Source organism: Monodelphis domestica, chromosome 5 (assembly GCF_027887165.1).
Source record: "Monodelphis domestica isolate mMonDom1 chromosome 5, mMonDom1.pri, whole genome shotgun sequence".
Classification (NCBI taxonomy): Eukaryota; Metazoa; Chordata; class Mammalia; order Didelphimorphia; family Didelphidae; genus Monodelphis; species Monodelphis domestica.
The window spans coordinates 148409790-148431678 of record NC_077231.1 but is presented as its reverse complement, the minus strand read 5'-3'; the positions used below and the strand labels follow the sequence as shown (position 1 = coordinate 148431678).

General features: G+C 38.8%; 1 protein-coding gene across 1 annotated transcript in view; it reads right to left on the bottom strand.

Moving 5' to 3' along the window:
* CAMK1D (calcium/calmodulin dependent protein kinase ID) overlaps nucleotides 1-13082 on the bottom strand; it is a 512505-nt gene extending 499423 nt beyond the window's left edge. Inside the window, exon 1 of the mRNA XM_001363611.5 lies at nucleotides 11629-13082. Coding sequence (XP_001363648.1) covers nucleotides 11629-11720 — 92 coding nt within the window. The 5' untranslated portion in view covers nucleotides 11721-13082. The remainder of the gene's footprint in view (nucleotides 1-11628) is intronic.
* Between the last annotated feature and the right edge of the window lie 8807 nt (nucleotides 13083-21889).

The window sequence follows — 21889 nt, the reverse complement described above, 5'->3', positions numbered from 1 at the left end:
ATCAGCTTAATTATCAATGCAGATATAATCCAGCCCATCTTTGCATTCAGAAAAAAATGTGTTCCTTGACCCATATATCTCTCTGCTCATCCTGTCCCAACTTTTGGCAGTTCTGATGACTTTTCTCAGCAGCTATGGCTATTGACCTTCTCCTCCTACTTTTCATAAAGAATTCCAATTTTAGGCTACCAGCAGACACCAGAACTTAAGAATCCCAGGTAAATTGCATGGTTATGTCTCTTTTCTCAAACTTTTCCAGTCACTTCCCTCTTGGATAGGTCCAAAGACAGGTTAAACATAATATAATCTTCCTAAAAATAATCAGAGACTTCTACTAATAATTCTGAAAAAAAAAGATCTCCACAGTCTAAGTCACTCTTGGCTGTACTGCCTAAGACTCATCAAACAAATTAGCTTAATTTTATCAAGAAATTTCCTCAGCAAAAAGATGTTATTTAAATGGAACCTACTCGATTTGTTCTGGAGAAAATCCACATGTCAATGCTCCTATTTTTTAACAGTAAAGTGTGAATATATAGCAACAGGAAACACCTGAACAAAGCCAGATAAAATTCATCATGGAATTTGACATATGGAAGTGTGTGAATGTGACTACATAAGCTAGGTCTGGTTTGTGATCTCATTACTTACAAATCATGTACCCACCTGACCATAAAACAGAAGAGGCATTTAAGTTTGTGAAAATAGGATTTTTAAAGACTATAATCCCTGACACCTCCTAAGAATAGTATCCTATTCTTACAAAAACTAATCAATACTCTTTCCCTACCATCTGGTTCATTAAAGCCTTTACATATGGAATCTTCTCATCCTCCTGAAGCTCATAGAATTGAAGGGGCTAAAGAGGCCCATCATTTGCCCTGTGATGGCAAATTGTCTCATCAGATAATTATGCTTTTCCAAGCAAAAGTAATCTGAGTTGCACATTACTGCAATGTACAGACAGAACCCATTTTAGGAATAGAGTTGTGTTCCAAACATTCATTTATTTTTAAGTTAGTCATTTCGAACCTAAGGAGACATCTTCTCATAAAAGAAATGTTATAATATTGGTTGTACTCACAGGCTAGCTTACACTGTAGCCTTTCAGACCATCATTTGGCTAAATTATATTATTGATAATACTAGTCTTAGCTCTGGATCCCAGAAGCAAAGAGCTATTCAGTGGTGAATTTAGGAAGACAAGGGAAGAGAAAGTTCGAGGAGAAAAAAATTTCCTTTTCTTTCTTGAATATGTGGTCAGATGAAAGCAAAATTTCACAATAGAATTTTACTTTGGCATCTTGAGGCTTACTAGCTGCTTAACATAGGAAAGTCACAACCTTCCTGAGTCTCAGGTTCTTCATATGTAAATTGAGGGCAATAATACTTGTTAAACCTGCTTCACAGGGTTATTATGTGGATCAAATTAGATATGTATATATTGACTTTGTAAGCTTTAATATGCAATATATGTGTCAATTCTAATTACTATTGTCTTAGTACCATGTAATGGGCACTCAGTACCCTTATGCCACTCACTCTAAAGTCTTCTACTCTAGTGCCTCATTCCCTATTTGTATTCCTCAGAACAAGCTATGTTCTAAAATTATCCATCTCTTCTCCCTCCAATCAAAATCACCCTTCTCTGTGGCTGGCCTCAGGTTACAGTTTATAATAAAGCAACCAAATTGTAAAGCAATCAAATGGAATTAATTCACACTAATATGTGACTGGTTGATAGTTAAATAAATTTCCTAGAGGTATTTGATTTTTTTTAAACCCTTACCTTCCGTCTTGTCGTCAATACTGTGTATTGGCTCCAAGGCAGAAGAGTGGTAAGGGCTAGGCAATGGGGGTCAAATGACTTGCCCAGGGTCACACAGCTGGGAAGTGTCTGAGGTCAGATTTGAACCTAGGACCTCCTTTCTCTAGGCCTGGCTCTCAATCCACTGAGCTACCCAGCTGTCCCCCTGAAAAGTAAGGGGATAATTAACCTAGAATTTAGTATCCCTACCTCACACTACTTTGTGAAACTAATCAATCATTTATGATATTTTTAAAACTATAAAAACATGAAATACAAAAATTCCACATGTGTATATGATATATTGTTGTCCCTTCAATATGTCCTAGCATACAACGAAATATAAAAAATTTAACAAAAATCACAAAACATCATGACATGAAACCATTACAAATGAGTTAACTGTTCAAAACATGATAGATCATGAAGGAAGAGGGGGAAAATGGTAAAGGAACATGGAAAAGAGTGGGGGAATGTTTAATTTGAGAAGTGGGGTCACAGTAGCCCCGAGGGAGGCAGAGTAGTTGAGAGGTATTGGTGCTGGATTTGAATTTGGAGGTCCTCACTTCAAATCGTAACTAATGGTTTGATTTTGGGCATGTCACTTAATCTCTCTGTGCCTTAGTTTCCTTGTGTGTAAAAACTAGGGTTGGATTATATCACCAAAAGTATATTCTAACTAAAATTCATGGTCCTGTATTATTTCTGGCTAGTTGGAAAAGATATGTTTAGGAAACTCTGATACAGTAATACCTGAAAATAGTACTATCCCCTTCTGTGTAATTAAAAAGAAAAATATTCCCAAGAGATTTATAAAAAGGCTTACATGTTCAAGAACTGAGAAATGGTCAAATAAATTAATAAATCAATGTCATGGAATAGTACTGGGCCATAAGGAACAGCAAATATGAAGACAACAAAGAACTATTGAAAAGCATAGAAAGTGTTGCGGAGTAGAAACAGATGAGACCACAAATATTCACTAGAATTGTATTATTATTCTATTTTTCAATTTAAAAATTTTAAAAATACAATTCTAGTGAATATTTGTGGTCTCATCTATTTTAAATAGCAATGGCATCTGATAAATGTGCAGAAGAAAAAGAAATCAATCGGAAACTCAAAACATTTAGTGCAAAGTTACTCATTGTTTTATAAGAGTTTACATACAGGGCAATTGTTTGGAGTTTATAGTTTCATAAATGCCTTTGTTTATCTGAATGTTTCTGAAGATGGTTATTATTATGTTTGGAGACAGCTTAGTGGTGAAGCGGATAGACTGGCAGGTCTGCAAGTCAGGAAGACCTGAGTTCAAATATGACCTCAGATGCACACTGTGTGACCTGGCACTAGTCACTTCATCCTATTTGCCTATCTATAAAATAAGCTGGAGAAGGAAATGGCAAGCCATTCCAAGATCTTTGCCAAGAGAACCCCAAATGGCATCACTAAGAGTCAGACCCAATCGAAACAAGCAAACAACAAAATAAGTTTAGAATTTAAACTAGCTTTTAAATAGAAAACACTCTTGCCCAAGCTGCTGTGGATAGGGGTAAGGAGAAAAACAGCTTTGGGAGCCAGTGTAGGTGTTGAAAGACAAAATCTTTCAACTGAGATAACTAAAGGTAGGGGCATAAGCCTATAATAGCTAACAAAACAGGCCACACTAAAACATAATCAGGCATTTTGAAAGTTTTAGGCTACGGTTTCTTTTGTTAATGCTAGACTACTCACATGGAACAGGTGCTTGTACGCAGCATGGTAAATGACTAATCCCCTTCAAGTACCAGTGTTCTCTTGCTGAATGTCCCATATGCATTGAGCATTCAACATGTGTTCTTAACTGAATGGAGGATATTCTGGTTTTGCTTTCAAAGCAAAATATGTCTAGTTCTACCTCAGGACCTCTCCAAAACTCCCCCAAATCCACTTCTAACTCAGTAATCTGTTCCCTTGCTTCTGCCCCCAACCTGTTACTACTCATTAGCAACCAGGATAAAAATTTTACTGTTGTTTAATTGTGTCCAACTCTTCATGACCCCTTTTTGGAGTTTTCTTAGAAAAGATAGTGGAGTGGCTTGCCATTTCCTTCTCCAGCTCCTTTGACAGAGACTGGAGGCAAAAAACTGAGAGTGAAGTGACTTACCCAAGATCACACATCTAGTAAGTATCTAAGGTCAGCTCTGGAGTCAGGATCCAGACCTGGTGCACTATCCACTGTGCCACCTGACTGCCCGATAAAATAAATAATAGATAATACCAATAATTGGCATTTCTGTAGCATTTTACACATTATCTCACTGACACTGTTAGAAGTGATTCTTTGTTGTTTGAAATAGCTGAGAAGGATTCTATATCTTCTTCAAACTGTTGAGATATAAAGAAAGAAGTCAAAACTAGTTGACTACTGAAGACTATTTGGCCTGATAGAATATAAACAAATGTAGCTTGTGATTTTCCTTTTTACATCAGATGTAATGGCCATCTAATCCAATTTATTCATTTTACATATGAGGAAACCAAAGCCCCGGGAAGATAAAACACTTTCCCAGGATCTCACAGGTAGTGGATATTGCAGGTAGGATTGGAACCCCAATGCTCTGACTCTTAGCCATTATTCTTTTTTTTTACTATACATATCTAGCCTAGGCTTTGGCTAACTTTAATTCAGCCCAATTAATTCGCAAATTAGATAACAACCATGCAAATATTAAAAATTTGTAGTAACAATAAACCACTATCACCACAATAACAACAAAAGAATGAGCAGGATGGAGAGCACCTCCTGCCCACATCAGAAGTGTCAAAGACATCAATCTACAGCACTCCCAGTATATCCAGAAACAGATTAAAATGTAATTGGGAAATATTTAACAAAATAAATAAAACTACAAAGGAATAAAGATAGTGTTGATATGTGGTTTTCTAAGTCAATATACATGTAGGGAATTTTCTAGTATCTTTTTTCTATGTAAGTTTGACACCACTGTCCTAGATAATCAGAATAGGAAAGGAAGATACCAGTACACTATTGACTCCTAGTACATTATCTGGAGTCAAGGGTATCATGCTAGTATTTATTCCAAGGTCCAGGGTCTTAAGTTTTAGCCACTCTGTAGAAATCAACTTGTGTACCTGAAATCAAGAAAGAAAAGTGGATCCACAGATTCCATACAAGTCTCTATTGCTCTTGCCTTTAACAAGATATTCTCTCTTCATTTAAAAAATTAAAGAGGGAATCTGGGTGGCTTTGTAGATTGAGAGCCAGGCTTAAAGACAGAAGGTACTTGGTACAAATTTGGTTTCAGACACTTTAGCTCTGTAACCTGGGCAAGTCATTAACCCTATTACCCAGTCCTTAGTGTTCTTCTGCCTTGGAACTAATACATAATATCTGTTCTAAGATGGAAGGTAAATTTTTTTTTTTAATTGAGATAGATTCTCTAGTCTAAATAAAGGGAGGATAAGCACTTCCAGGAGTCTTTTCAGAGGTCTTTTCACTATGCTCTATGAACAGTTTTGACTGCCATGGTCTGCAAAAATTGACCAATAAGGTTATATCCACTACTTCTAAACTGAGACTAATCTTGCACAGATAAGGAGGAGGAGAGAGATTGATGGGGATTTAAGGAGATTTGTTTAGGGAAAGGAGAGATTAAGGGGCTTTATGGACCTAGTCAAAGAAAAAAACACACCAAATTAACTCTTAATATCCTTCCCTGACCTTAGAGAAGTAGCCACCCACAGAAATACAAAGATGTTCAGTGTGGTGATTAAGGTCATAGATCTAAATCCACAAATTCTTCCTCAAGATAACAGCTCACTTCAGCCACTAGCAAGGCAGCAACTGTTTTATTTCCAGAGCACCACAATTATGCAGAGTAGAGACTGTTCCTTTTCTACAGTAGGAAGTTTTGTTTTGTTTTGTTTTTTATATATTTATTTCACACACACTAGCAAAAAAAAAAAGTAACCATATTTTATATTTGTGTTGTTCCCATTTAATCTTTGGGGATTAAATTCCCAAATCAGTTGGAAGAGTTATATGCTAATGTGACAAGTGCCACAGCTCCCCCCATTTCTATGCCTGCAGGCAAGAGAATGCATTTTCACTGGTAGCAAAACAAAAAAAAAAATTCTTCCTACTTCTAACAGTCCATTCCTTTGAGAGATACACCAAAACAACAATTTACCCACAGTCACAGAAAAGAGTGCACTTAAAAAATACTTCTGGCCAAATAAAAATATGGAGGATTTCTTGACACAAGAGTATGAAAAAGACTGTTCTATACAGAATAGTAATAATAATTAGTAATAATAGCTAACATTTTAAAGTTTTTAGGTTTTTGAAGTACTTATATATGCATATACATATACATATATATAAAATCACATTTGGAGCACTATAAAAGACCAGGAGAGCAGAGCTGAAGAAGGTTCCACAGGAATTAGGTACTTTTGAAGTAAAAAGCTTTCAAAAGTTTTGCAATAATACATCTTCAAAGTTAAAAGGTCCATAAATAACTAAAGTGTGTGTGAACCCATCAGACAATGACTAGGCATAATAGGTATCCAGCAAACACTTATTTAATCATAATGAATGGTTGAATTCATATCATCTTAAAAACAGAAAATAAAAAATTCAAAATGCTAAAACAAAAGTTGTGAAAGCACTTCCCTTTGATGACAATTAAGGACTTTCCCTACCCCTCCCAAAACCTTTACCCTCTTTAAATAAAACTTCAAAAGACTCTCACTGACCTTAAAATGCTCAAAAGTTCCCAGATAAATAACTAGTAAGGCAGATAGCCAAATTTGCAAACAAACAAACAAACAAAAAAAAAACTTCAATTTCCTTTTTATTCCCCTCTTCCCTACCCAACCAATTTCCCCACTCCACAGTCCAGTCAGGTACAGGCAGTTATCCCATTTGTTTAACAGATAAGTTGATCACATATGGCCTCAAAGGATGGATGTATTCAGAATTTTTCAGATAATGAATTACGACAATATGATATAAGCAGGGTAAGACCACTCTTGCCTTGTTCAAATTTCTATTTCTACTTTTCTTACTCACTTGGACAGTATCCACTGATGGAAAAAGAGTGGCCAATGCTGGTGACATGAAGAAGAATGAGGATTCATTGTCATAATTATAGACAGTTTCATTCAGCTATTAGCAGAGCATGTAAATAGGTCCACCACAGAGAACTGATCAGTCTGAACCAATTTCTTGTTGCAAGTGGGCTGTTAACAACATTGCCAAGGCAAGATACATTCAACTTTAAAAGTAATTCATATATTTTTATGGCTGAAAAAATCCTTAAAGATCATAAAATACAATTTCCTTTTATTGTTGAGGAATCAAAGATCCAGAGAAGACAGGCAAGTGATTCACTTTGTGGCCACTCATAGTCATTGCAGAGCCAAGATAAGAACCTAACTTTCTCTCATTTCTAGTCCTGGGCATTATACTATTCATTACTACATCTCCTTAATTTTTTTTAATCAATGCTACAACTTATATTGATGTATACAAAGCAATGAAAAACATAATGTTATTTCTAGGTATCATCAGTTTGTCATTGAAAATAATTCTTAAATCCCAGAAAAATATTGCCTAGGATATGCCTATTGTTGGTGCCTTCTTCTCTAGTCATGTTAGAGCCTGGAATTAATTTTTATAGACTGGAATGATGGTGCTGATGTTAATGAGTAAGGAGTTATTACTAGACAAACTACCAGTGTAGACTTTTCATACATATGTGCCTTCAAATAATAGATTGTAATGTTTTTTTTTTCTTTCAGAAGCTATTGAGAACTCTGTAACTGACTGATGAACTGCAGATTTGGCAAATACACACATAAATGAATGTTACTCCTAATTTACTGTTACATCATATTGATATGCCTTTTAAAATTTGCCAGGACTCTAAAACATCTGCTGAAAAATAAACGTTAATTAAATATCACCACCTTATTGCCTGAGGTGGCTAAGTGTAATGGCCCTCATTTTAAAGGAAGATAAACTGAGATATGAAAGGGGTCAAAACATTTTACCTAAGTCCTGACTCATTGGTATATCATAAACAAATTTTAGCATCCACACAGGCACTAATCCTTTTCTCCTAGATTCCCTTTATCTTATTCAGTTTCTTTTTTCCTTCAGTTACAACACTATATAACATATATTCCATTCCACCAAATCGTATCTCTATATCTCCCCCCAAAAAATGTAGATCACTTTAACTAAAGAGACTAAATTGCCCTCCCCTTTTGCCTCTGCCACTAAATGTTCAGCTTCACAAAGGAAGTGAACTGCCTTTATCAACTATATAGCTGATTATGAAAGTTTAGAATGGCAAATTTTCATCTTTTCTTTGAATTACTTCAATCAAGTCAGACAGTTGCCTTCACATTAATCTGTTTTTCCATAAAATATGGAAATAATGAAAGGGGACAAGAGACAATTACCATTCAACCCTCTAAGCAATACTGTGAAAGTGTAAGAAAAATGGGAATATATGCATATAAAGACAGACAGACAGACAGACAGACAGACAGATAGATAGATAGATAGATAGATAGATAGATAGATAGATAGATAGATAGATAGATGGGTGGGTGGATATGAAAACTACAGAGCACAAGAAAAATGCATTCCAGTCTTAATTCCAATTTCTAAATTTTCCTTTGCTAGATTTCACTACAAACAGAAATAAGAGGGCCAAGGCTCAAAATTAGCCATGAATGGACTTGATATAGTTTCCATATTTAGATATTGACCAAGGTCACTTGAGCTTGTTGCAGAGAGAAATAATGTATCCAATACTAGGGACCAACCACTTCTAGAAAGTCCAAGAATTTCTGGATTATTGGCACTAATTAATTTATGCTCTTTAATTGTATTCATTATCTTTAGGGAATAGCATGGAAATAAAATTGAAACCCATGCCTCCAGCATGCCAGCCCTCTAGGGGAAATTGAGAGAAATGTTCTTTCCAAAGGATGATGGACTTATCACGGAGGGCTTAAAGGAACCTTAAAGTTCTTTGAGTCCAACTCCTTATAGAGGAAACTGAGGTATCAAGAGGTCAAGTTACTTGCCTAGGATTGCTCAGGTAAAAAGTGTTTGAGGTGGGATTTGAATCCATTTCTTGACCAATAATCAAACTTCTTTTCCACTTCACCTACTGTCTTTCAAAGTCTTTCTATTTTATTCTAAAGAAATGATTTATTTAGCATCTACAGTGAGGAGTTATCCATAGATAACATATATTCCCTAAAAATGTGATGAGTTTTAGAGGTTGCTCATACAGAATTTTTTGGCATTTTTTAGCTCCTGAATATTCAATCATCATAAAAACTGACCCACAGTGAGAAGCTATATAGCTCAGTAGTAAGAGAACTAGGACTGAAGATGGAAGGTTCTGGGTTTAAATCTGGCCCCAGACACTTCTAAATGTGTGACCCTGGGCAAGTCACTTAAGTCCAATTAATTGCCTAGCTAGCCCTTGATAAAAGGCAAAGGTTTTAAAAAAAAAAACTGAACCACAGACAACTATCTGCTGCAGCAGCAGTAGCAGCAGCAACAGAAATTCAATGAAGCAGTGGATCTCCTGGGTTGATCATCTGTAGCTTTTAGCCACTGCAGAGATGTGTATTTATCTACGAAACAAAAGTCAGCTAAGGAAAGCTACATAAACCTATATGGAAAAATTAGAGCCAGTTTTAGAAATGAAAAAACTGAGGGTTGAAGAAAAAAATTATACTGGGAAGGGTTTAACATGCCACTTTAATGACTGGACCCTCAGACTATGATTTCATTCTTTCCAAATCCCATCTCTTGAAGCCCAAGAATTACATACCCAGGATGACAAGCAATAGCAAGCTTTTTATTACCCAGTAACTTGAGCAGCTTAGAATTAGAACAGCAGCACCTGAATAAACTTCAAAAGTTTTTAACCAAACTAATCCACTAACTGGCTGTGCTCATCTCCTCAAAGCAAAACCCCCCTCTCCATTAATGTTCTTTTATCTTGTTTTAAGGTAGACCTAAAAGCAGAAATATGCCCTTACCTAATAATAATGATAATAATTATATTTACTATTATTATTACCATCTCTTGTATTTATATAGTCTATGTAGTTTTTTAAATGTTTTACATAAAAAGTTGTTCCAGAAGTCATGTAATTTCAGGCTTTAACAGCTTAAAACTGCACTAAAAGACTTTTTGGATACATCTGTATTATCTAATGTGATTTTTCTAGCACTTTATGATAGATAGGACAACTATTGATACCCCCACTTTAAAGAAAAAGAAATTAATGTTTATTGGGGTAAACTCATTCAAAAATCACACCACTGATAAGTGGTAGAAATAGCCAGGGCTCAAACCTAAGTCAAATTGTGCTCTTTTGACCATACTACACTGCCACATGCCTATAGATTGCCTTCCCTGAAGAAGCATGAGGAATATTTAACTTGTTGTGGAAGCATTTGCTGGAATTAGAATAGGAAGTACTTGAAATAAATGTAATTCACTTCTCTTTAGTCTGCCCTCTGCTAATAAGAACTATATGTAGCTGCAGTAGACACTGGCTACACTAGAAGGCAAGCCATATTCAAAAACCTGACTCTGCCAAAAGAATAGGGCAGCAAAGAACATGCTGATTGATCAAACATGACAACTCCAGACTCCCCATTTTCTTTCCACCCTTAATAGCTATGCATAGTTTTACAACAACCAAGATTCATTCTCTAAATGGGTATGCTCACATTATATACACATGCATGAAGATATTTAAGAAGGAAGAAGATAACTTTTCTTCATCTTCCATCTTTGCACTTTGCCATAGTTCCCCTTTGCTATTATCTTTCCCAACTAATCTTTCTCCTCAAACTACCACACCTAGCAAAAAAAATTAGCTGAGGTAAAAGACACACTAAAGACCATTAAACTACAGAAAACATGCTGAAAACACCCAGGCAGTGTCTCCCAATTATTTCTGCTCTTCTTTAACAGTGTCCATCAGCTTTAGGGTAGAGCATAGAAACCAAACTAAACTGACAGTGACACTGCTAGTTGCTATTGAAATAAACAAGTGGCTCTGCATACTATAATATACATATATACACACAGGCGCAAAGACTTACCCACATGTGACCCTGAAAACAGTAGAATTATCTTATGATATAAGCACCATATAGCCAAAGATGCCCAGCACTTGCTGTATAAATAGCTAGCTGTTATGTTTATCAGTTGTGTTAATCAATGTCATGTGCATGTAAACATACTATGTATGTATATCTAAATGAGTGATATTACAAAATCCTAGCATTCTTGAACAAAATGTGTTTTGGACAGCACATACATTGATATATATATATATATATATATATATATAAAGATAGATAGATAGATAGATAGATAGATAGATAGATAGATAGATAGATATACAAACACTGTGTAAATCCACAATGTACGCATAATGTAAATATTCACCATATTCAGACCTGGCACAGAGATGGATAGAAATTGGGAGGGGGGGGGGAGAATCAACCTCCTGGGTGAGCTATTCTCTGAAAGCCACGAGCTCACACCACCGCCCTGGGGTGGGAGCATATGCAGGGCTCCCAGAACACGGACACACACGTCTGGGTGTTGGAGGGAGAATCTGCAGAGCCTCGAGTGGGACAATGAGGACACTGCGATCCCGGCTCGGTGCAGTAGCAGCGGGAGCCACCACAGCACCCACGGCCACAGCCACAGCCACAGCAGCTGCCTCCACCCTTTCCCCTCCTTCCAGCCCCTACTTACGTTCCCAGGGTCTCCTTGAACTCGAAAATCTTCTTGATGTCCTCTGCTTGCTTTTTCCAGGAGGAGCTGCTCTCCCCGTTCTCCCGGGCCATGGCAGCCGAGTGTCTGGTGGAGGTGGAGGGACGACTGAGGGGGGAGAGTGGGGGTGGCGGCGGGGCTGGAAGAGGGAGTGCGTAGGGCTCTGGAAGAAAAGCGGGAGGAGAGGCAAGAGGCGCTGGGAGAGCTATCCTATCGTGGAGATGAAATGTGCAAGTACTGAATGGATGGAGAGCCGACTAGACCTCCACCAACAACAACCAACAACCACCAGCACCGCTGCCGCTCCCGCTGCTGCTGTTTGCTGCTGCTGCTGCTGCCGGCGTGCGTGCGTGTGAGGGAGATGCTCAGAGAGGGAACCAGAAAGAGACTTTCAACTGCCGCTGTGCTTCCTCCTCTGCAGTTTCCTCTTTCACTCTCTCTGCCTCGATCTCTTCGGGTCTCTAATTTCTGCTATTCTCTGGCACAGACTTCCTGCCGCCGCCGCTGCTGCCGCCGAGGTCTCCGCTGCCACTGCTCAAACAGCTCTTTTAGCGCCTGCTGCAGACCCCACTTCCAGCTACTTTTCTTGCCTCCTTTTTCTCCTCCCTCGCTCTCTCGCTCGTTCCCTCCCTCCCTCCCTCTTCCCACTCACCCCTCCCTCGCTCTCCCTGGTTTGCTACCTTCGGGGATATCTTTACTCTGCTGCACTAGGGTTCAGACGCCCTGCCCTCCCCCTCAAAAAAAAAAAAAAAAGCCAACCACCAATTACAATAGTCCTAACCAGCTGGGGGAATTCCCTCCACCGAGGTCTCCCCAGCCCAGAGGGGCTCCGAGCTTCCTGTCCCGGCTACTTCATTACTCCTTAGAATGGAGATGGGGAATAAAGGGCACAGGGACACGAGGTGGGGATCCTATTCTGTTTCATTTCTTCGCCTAGCCTTGAGTGGGGGGACCCTCCAAAAGGGATGTTCTAGATGAAGGTTTTATTTTGCGGGGGAGACCACCGGTTCAGAGGAGATGGGAGTTTCTATTCTCAGTCAGAAGGAGGAGCAGTGAGTGTCCGCCCGCCTAAGTGCCCTGTAAGTTGGCACCCTGGAGGCGGAGAGGGTGGGCACGCACTGTGCGTGTGCTATGCGAGGGAGGTGAAGGGCCGGGCAGGGACTGAGTGACAGATAGACACACGCGCACACACCCACACGGCTTCCCTTCCCTCCTCTTCCCTTTCACCCGCGGTCCTCAGTTGGGGATATTGCTGCCGCTGCTGCTGGGGCTGTTTCGAGTTGTTGGCTGGTATCAATATCACTTTGTAGCTGGCGGACCGTAGTTCGTTGTTATGGCAATGGGAGGAGAAGGAGGAAGTGATGGTGGGAAAGGTGTGGGTGGGCGTTCGACTCTGGAGCTCCGACTGAGCCGGCTCTGGGCTCTCCCTGGCTGTCAAAACTCCTCCTGACTGAGTGACTAGAAATAATTCGCATTGCACCAAAACCGCGCGCACGTCAAATAATGAGGAAGGGGTGGGGGGAGGGAAGGCGGGGGGGGGGGGGGGGGGGGAGGGCGGCCTGAAAGACATAGCTATTAAGAGTATTAAGAGATTCGAAGGGGCAAAGAGGAGAGAGCCTGAACCTTCCAGGCCCTGATTCCCTTTACCTTTCTAAAGAGCCAGACTTCCAGGCAGAAGGCTGCCTGGACTCAAGGAGGTGAATGAGGAAGAGAGAAGAGAAACGGCCCCGGAACCGGCATACAGCAATGCTCTACCGCAGCCCAGAACCCTGTATGGAGTAATTGTCACGTGCGAGTCTTCCCCCATCTCTGCCCAAGGCTTCCCTTCAACCTTCTGCCTATCCCACCCCCACCCCCAACAACTCCTCAACGCCAGCTGCTGCTCCCATTGGCAGAAGCCAAGAGAATGACAAGAAAACACGGGCGTGAGTGGGGCAAGCACCCCCGCTCCACGAGTTCCCAAACATCCATCTTCTGTCCCAGTTGTAGGGATTTCCCTGGCTTCCCAAGTCAGCCCAAGTTGAGCGTTGCACGGTGCCGTATCATTTGTCTACTGAGACTTTGCCAAGAAGTCTTCCTGAAATACTTTTTTCTGGAGGATGAGGAGGGGGCGAGAGATATGAAAAGTAGAAATTCTGTGGAAAGATGGAGTTAGGGGTGAAACACCCTTTCCTCCATTGTAAGAACGTGTTTTCAGCTTCCCGTGGTGGCTCTGCAGGACATTCTCTAGACCTGACCTATTCCTCTCCCAGCGTCTACTTTTCAATAGGCTTCCCTGACTGCCTCATTGCCTGAGAATCTGCAGTGACTATATTAAGACTCTCATTTTCCTCTCCCTTTGGAAAGAAAACCTATCCCATCAAATAAGCCTAGACCCTGAGCCCCAGTGCCATATTTTCAACCACCTGCTATATATCTTCACTGGGAATATTCCACCTCAAACTCCACATTTCCAAAATGTAACTCATCCTCGTCACTCCAAAATCTGGTGCTCCTGTTAACTTCCCTATTCCTAGTCAGAGCCCATCATTCTCCAGATATATTAGGATCTAAATTTCATTGCCCAAACATAGCTTCTTCCCTCCCACTACCACTCCCCACATGCATACATACACTTACAGTCTGCAATGTTCCCTTCATTTGACTTCTGCAATGTCTCTCCCATCATCTTATCCTTCTAACCTCCCTCTTCCCCAGCACACACTTGCCGCGTCATCCTGTTCAGGTCCTTATTATCACTTTATGGCCTACTACAAAGCTTCCTAATTAGTCTTCCTGTCACCAGTCTCCTGTCTAATCTCTCTTCCATCCATCTGCCCAAATATTCTTTCCTATGTGAAGATTTGACTATGTCCATCACCTTCTTTAAAACTTAAAGCATTTCAGACAAAATGAAATATAAGCTCATTAAGAGCTACCTTAATCTCATGGCTTCCTTTCCAACCAAATGAATGAATAAAAAAGCATTTACTGAGCACTGGGGATAAATTACAAACAAGCAAAATAAGTCTTGTCTTCAAGGAGTTTATGTTCTATTAGGGAAAGACAAGGCATAACTAGAGGAAACATGCTGGCAAAAAAGTCACAGTGAATGATGGTTGAGGTTGTAGAGCAGCTGACTGAAAAATCTTTACCAGGAATTGTGTTGATATAATTACTGTTCACAGTTATTACTGTTCAGTCACATCAGAAGCTTCATGGCTTGATTTGGGGGTTTTCTTGGAAGAGATTTTGGAGTGGTTTGCCATTTCCTTGTCTGGTTTATTTTACAGGTGAGGGAACTAAGGTACATGATGTGAAGTGGCTTGTTCAGGATCAAAGAGCTAATCAGTGTCCAAGGCCAAATTTGAATATAGGAAGATGATTCTTCCTGACTCCAGTCCAGGTACTCTCTCCATTGTGCAAAGTAGCTACCCTAATGTTCCTAGTGCTAAAGTTGAAAGGGGAAGGATAGAAGACACAACCCAGGAAGACACCCAGGAAGTCATGGTTGGAATAGGACTGGGAAACTGCCAATTACTAACCATTTCCCAGGCTCATCTTGTCCTCACTCACCTCCACACATTTGCACAAGCCATATGACCCTCTTGAAATGCACATCATACATAATCCCTTAACTGGTACCATGTTCTCTAGACGGTAAAATGGAAGCACATTAAAAGGCTTTAAAATAGCAGCTCCTTCTGGATCCCCCAAAGAATATTTGCACTCTGCCTTAAATAGGTCTTTTCCTCAGAAGTCAGTTACCTTCACCACATCCTAGAATTGACCTTCTCTCCTCTACCTTTCCTGGATATCTGAAGAAAATCTTGTTCCTTCAAAGTTCAGTTTAGGTATCACTGCATCACTTTCCCTTATTCCCATTGCTACAAGTAATGCCTCCCTCCTTGAATCCCTCATACCACGCTTTTGGACTTTCCTTTTGTACTTAATAGTCCTCTAATTTGAAGGTATTTGTGTCTCATACTCACTATTAGATTTTAAGCTAGTTCATAACAGTTATGTATTTGTTTGTTTAAACCCTTACCTTCTGTCAATACTGTGTATTGGTGCTGCCACCACCTTTGAAGATGAATGATGTCGACGTCTTGCCGCTGCGCGTGAATGCCGACACCAGGCCACAATCTCATCTCCCGTAACAACTGGCGTTCCATGCCCCATGGGCCACAAACATTGTGCCTCAGTCTTTGGACTTCAAAGCCACATGAGGGTACATCAATAGATGATAATGCACAAAGACAATTGTCATTCTCGGCTTCCAAGAGACTACTACTAGGGTGTATTGGTTCCAAGACGTAAGAGTGGCAAGAGCAAAATAACTGGGCTTAAGTAATTTGCCCAAGGTCACACAGTTAGGAAGGGTCTGAAACCAAATTTGAACCCCAGGACCTCTTCTCTAGCTGCTCCCCAAAAGATTTATTTTTTTTACTTAATATCCCCATCTTCCTACATATAGCTTTGTACCTAGCAAGACTTTAAGAAATTGTTGATATAAGATTTCCAGTTCTGAAATGAATATGGTGGAGTTGGAACAGGGAAGCTTGAAACTACCATGAAAATCCTCTTCAATCAATCTTGAAATAATGCCACAAAATGAATACAGGAGTGAAAGAACCAACAAGGAGACAGAGTGAAGCAACTTTCATTGAAGAAAACAACTTGAAAGGAAGACGGAGAACATCTGGAGCACTGGGGTGAGAGGTGAACATAGACAACAGGAATACAGAGCAAGGCAACAGCAAGCCACACACACACACACACACACACACACATACTCCATATCTACTGTTTCAGATTCTGAACCTGGATCTAAGCCAACAACCAGACCCTAAAACCCTTCCTGGATCAATAGCAGTCTAACCCCAACACACACACCTTAAAGTACCAAGCAAACATGTACTAAGGTCCAGAATTTCAGCCAGGAACGTCTGTGCTGCACAGTGTGATCTATTGGACCCAGTCCAAGGCCAAGAGTCCTAGCCTAGGCTTTTGGTGAGGACATGAATCCCAGTTTGGGACAGTTGGGAGACCTAGCACTGTGTCCCCCCTCCAATTACTTGCAGGGGAAGTCCCCAGGGTGCTAGGTTGAGGAAGATTGACTAACCCTTATCAAAGCTCAAGGCAGAGCCCCAGGTCAGGGAAATCTGCTGTGCTGCTCTGTGCCTGACCTGATCAAGCCTAGGGTGAGACCAAAAGCCTATGTCCAATGGTTTAGTATACTAACTTTAGGGTTTTAAATTTAGATCTCCCCAATTCCCTTCTTTTACTTCCCTTAGCTTAATAAATAGTTAATTAGTCATAAGGTATTTATTTAAGTGCCTATTATTCTACCCACCTATTTCAGTAGTAGAGCAGTTAGAAGTTTACTTAGACAGAGGATGGGAAAGTAAGCAGATTGGGATGATATGATGGAAGGAGTGTATTAATAGGTAATCTGTGGAAACTATTTCTTGTTGAACTAACTAACTGAAATGTAGTCTGGCTTGACTGTGACTGGAGAACTGCTACTAGTTATGGAGATAGAAATACTTTCTTCAGAGATACTGAGAGATACAGAGAGATGCTGCTAGAGAGATAGAGGGATACTGAAAGATACTGCTACATATAAATAGATGTTGCCACAATGATACTGCTAAAGGGGAATGCTCTGGGGTTTGCCTACTGATCCCTACTGATGGCTAATGGATCACTCTATTTCCTAACCTCCTCCTCCCTTCACTCCCTCCCTTCTCCAACCCTCTCTCTCCCAGTTTCTTCTTGAAACCTTTGGCTTCCTCCCTCCCCCCTAAGTGGATTATGATATTTATGAGAAAAAACTTCTTCCTTTCTTTTCTCAGGTAATGGGTTTATTGGGATAACAGGACAAGGAATCTGAGGAAAGAGGGATGAGGGTTTCCCTAAACTACAAGGAGAATTTAGAAGGGTTATAGAAATAGTCAGTCTTGTCCCAATTGTGACTCAGAGGGATAGTTAGAGAGATGAATGGAGGACAACTGTTTAAAATCTTCTTTCTTCTTCACAAACTCATCAATGTCTCTCAGCTTAACTCCAGAAGCTCCCCTGCCCCTGAGGGTCCTTCAGTCTGGGACAGAACTAACAAAATTAGTTCAGGATTTCTTTCCCCTCAGCCAGCCACCAAGAAAAGTCTCTCTTTCAGCCTGACTTTCCTCCAACTCTTGTTCAGTAAAATCTCAGAGAGAGAGAGACAGAAACAAATCCCCCTGGCCAACTTCAACTCTCAGAGCCAGAGACAGAATCAGAAGTTCCAGTTTCTCCCCTGGTCAGCTTCAACTGCCTCTTTCTCCTGGGAACATCCCATTTGGAACCTTCTCCTTGATTTTGCAGATCAGATCCCCGGCTTGTTTCCTGTATCTTGGCTTGTCCTGAAAAACCTCTCTCTCTTCAAGTGTCTGCCACAGGGGTGAGGTGAAAAAGAGGATTGTACTGAGAGAAAGGAAAAGGGAGAGATGGAATAGGGCTAATTATCTAACCTAAAGAGGCATGAAAACTATTACAGTGGAGGGGATGATGAAGGTCGTTATGTGCAATGCTTAAACTTTAGTCTAATTGTAACTGGCTCAGAGAGGAAATAAAAACCATACTCCATGGGGTATAGAATACTATCTTACCCTATAGAGAAGTAGGAGGGGAATAAGATGGGAAAGAGGATGGTAATAGGATGGAGGGAGAAGTAGGGGTATGATCAAAAGCAAAACACTGGTGAGGAGGAAGAGAGTGAAAGGAAAAAGAGCAAGATCAAAAGGAGAATAAATGTATCCTTTTCATATCATAATGTAATAAAAAACCTTGATTAATAAAGCTCCATGGAAAAATAAATCAAAGATTAATTAGAGACTAAAAAATCTAATGATAAAAAGGGGGGTCAAAGAACAAATTATAGAAACAACCAATAATTTTATTAATGAGAATAATAATGAGGAGACAACACATCAAAATTTATGGGATACAGCCAAAGCAGTATTTAGGGGGAAATTTGTAGCTCTGAATGTTATATAATCAATAAAATAGAGAAAATGCAGATCAATAAATTGGGCATGCAACTAAAAAAAAAGCTAGAAAAAGAACAAATTTAAAATTCTCATTTAAAGACTAAATTGAATAGCCTAGAAATTAAAAGAGAAAATAATAGAATTGAAAGAGAATCATTGAACTAATAAATAAGACTAGGCATTAATTTTATTAATAAAAAAGAAATAAAATAGACAGCATTATTTAATTAGATTTTTTAAAGTAAAGAAGAAAATAAAATAATCAGTATCAAACATGAAAAGAGTGAACCCACCACCATGAAGAGGAAATTAAAGCAATCATTAGGAGCTATTTTGCCCAATTATATGACAATAAATCTAACAATCTAAGTGAAATGGATGAATATTTACAAAAATACAAATTGCCTAGATTAGCAAAAGAGAAAATAGAATCCTTAAATAGTCCTATATCAGAAAAAGAAATTGAACAATCCATCAATGAACTCCCTAAGAAAAAACTCCTAGGGCCATATGGATTCACAAGTGAATTTTATCAAACCTTTAAAGAACAATTAATCTCAATAGTACATAAACAATTTGGAAAAATAGGTAGAGAGGGAATCCACCCAATTTCTTTTTATGAAACAAATATGGTGCTGTGAATTTTAGATTTTCTCCACCCTGATTAGTCTTTAAAATCCTAACAACCAGGAATGTATACACCCCTACTTAAGGATTAAGTGTTGAGGAGGATGGCCTATGACAGACATTTGCTAGCAAGTGAAAAATAAGAAACAACTGACAGACCCCCTAGGCTGTCCTAAGTCAAGCTTAAGCTACCATTGGTACATGTGAGATGCAGGAAGTGATGTAAAGAACAATCTATATATTTCGCATCATGTCCTCTCTCCAGCTCTCTCACAGAGAAGTGACTCTCTCTCTCTGGCTCCTGTGGCTAGTGGCAGTGTGCTGGGCATCTTGGCATTTTGGTGGTTTGGGGCTTGTCGGTGAGGTAGCTGGAAGAAGCTCTGTAGCATGGGCTAGGTGAGGCATCTTCCCTGAGTGTCCTTGGCAAGTTGACTGATTCCTCCTTTACTCCTTTCCTTGACCTCCAAAATCTTATCTGGCTTGCCAGAGCAGTTCAATTTCTCTTTTTTTCTCTCTCTCTTCTTCTTAATTTCTTCCTGCTATTGTAATTAAAACCACCATAAAAATCCCAAACTGATTTGAGTAATTTATTGAGATTGAATTAATCCTTGGCAACCACTAGTATAATATATTCAGTCAATAACTCCTAATTTTTACCCCTTACAGTACTGTTATCTAAGCCAGGCAGAACAAAAACAGAGAAAGAAAATGATATCATTAATGAATATAGAAGTAAACATTTTAAATAATATACTAACAAGAAAAATACAACAATATATCACAAGGATCTTTCACTATGAACAGGTGGAATTTATACCAGGAATGCAGGGCTGGTTTAATATAAGGGAAACTATCAGCATAACTGACCATATCAATAACCAAATGAACAGAAATCACAGGATTATCTCAATAGTTACAGAAAACGCCTTTGACAAAAAATAATACCCATTCCTATTAAAAACACTAAAAAATATAGGTATAAATGGGTAATTCCTTAAAATGATAAGTAGTATATTCCTAAAACCTTCAGCAAGTATCATGTACAATGGGGATAAGTTAAAAGCCTTCCTAATAAGATCATGGGTGAAGCAAGGATGCTCATTATCACTATTATTTAATATTGTATTAGAAATGTTAGCTTTAGTGATGAGGGGGGAGAAATTAAAGGAATTAAAGAAGACAATGAGGAACTAAACTATTACTTTTTGAGGATAATATGATGGTATACTTAGAGAATACTAAAGAATCAATTTTAAAACTGGTTGAAATAATTAATAAATTTAGTAAAGTTGCAGGACACAAAATGAATCCACATAAATTATTAGCATTTCTATATATTACCAGTGAAGTCCAATAGCAAGAGTTAGAAAGAGAAATTCCATTTAAAATCACCCTAGACAGTTTAAAATGCCAGAGAATATACATGCTAAGGCAAACAGAGGAATTAAATGAACACAATTACAAAACGCTTTTCACACAAATAAAGTCAGATCTAAACAATTGGAAAAACTATTAATTGTCCTTGGATAGGCCAAGCTAATATAATAAAAGTGGCAATTCTTCCTTAATTAATTTATTCATTCAGTTCCACACCAATTAAACTACCAAATAATTATTTTATAGAACTAGAAAGAATAATAACAAAATTTATCTGGAGGAACAAAAGGTCAAGCTTCTCAAGGAAACCAATAAAAAAAAATGTGAAGTAAGGAGGCCTAGCATTACCAGATCTCAAACTGTAGTATAAAGCAGCAACCATCAAAACAATCTGGTATTAGCTAAGGAATAGAATGGTAGATCAATGGATTCAATTAGATATACTATTTAAAATAAATTATCTTAGCAACCTGGGGTTTGATAGCCCAACGATCCCAGCTTTTGGAATAAGAGCTTTAGCAAAAACTTCTGGGAAATTTGAAAAACAGTATGGCAGAAGTTAAGTATAGACCGATATCTCAGACCCTATACTAAGATAAGGTCAAAATGGTTATGTGATTTATACATAAAGAATGATACCATAACTAAATTAGGGGAATACAGAATAGTTTACCTGACAAAGCTTTGGAGAAGGGAAGCATTTATGACCAAACAAGAGATACAAAGTATTATTAATTTTTATTATCTTTAATATAAAAGCTTTTGAAGAAACCAAACTAATCTAACCAAGATTAGAAGAGAAACAACAAACTGTGGGGAGGATTAATAACAAATTTCTCTGATAAATGTCTCATTTCTCAAATTTATAAAGAACTAAGTCAAATTTATAAGAATACAAGCCATTCCCCAATTGACAAATGGTCAAAGGATATGAATGAGGACTTTTCAAATGAAGAAATCACAGCCATCAATATTTTAAAATTCTAAATCACTATTGATTAGAGAAATTCAAATTAAAACAATGCTGAGGTACCACCTCATCTTTCAGATTGACCAATATGGTAGTAAAAGAAAGTGGAAAATGTTGGCAGGGATGTGGCAAAATTGGGACATTGATGGTGTAGTTGTGAACTGATCCAGCCATTCTGGAGGGCAATATGGAACTATGCCCAAAGGCTATAAAACTGTACATACCCTTTGATCCAGTAACACCACTACTGGTTCTGTAT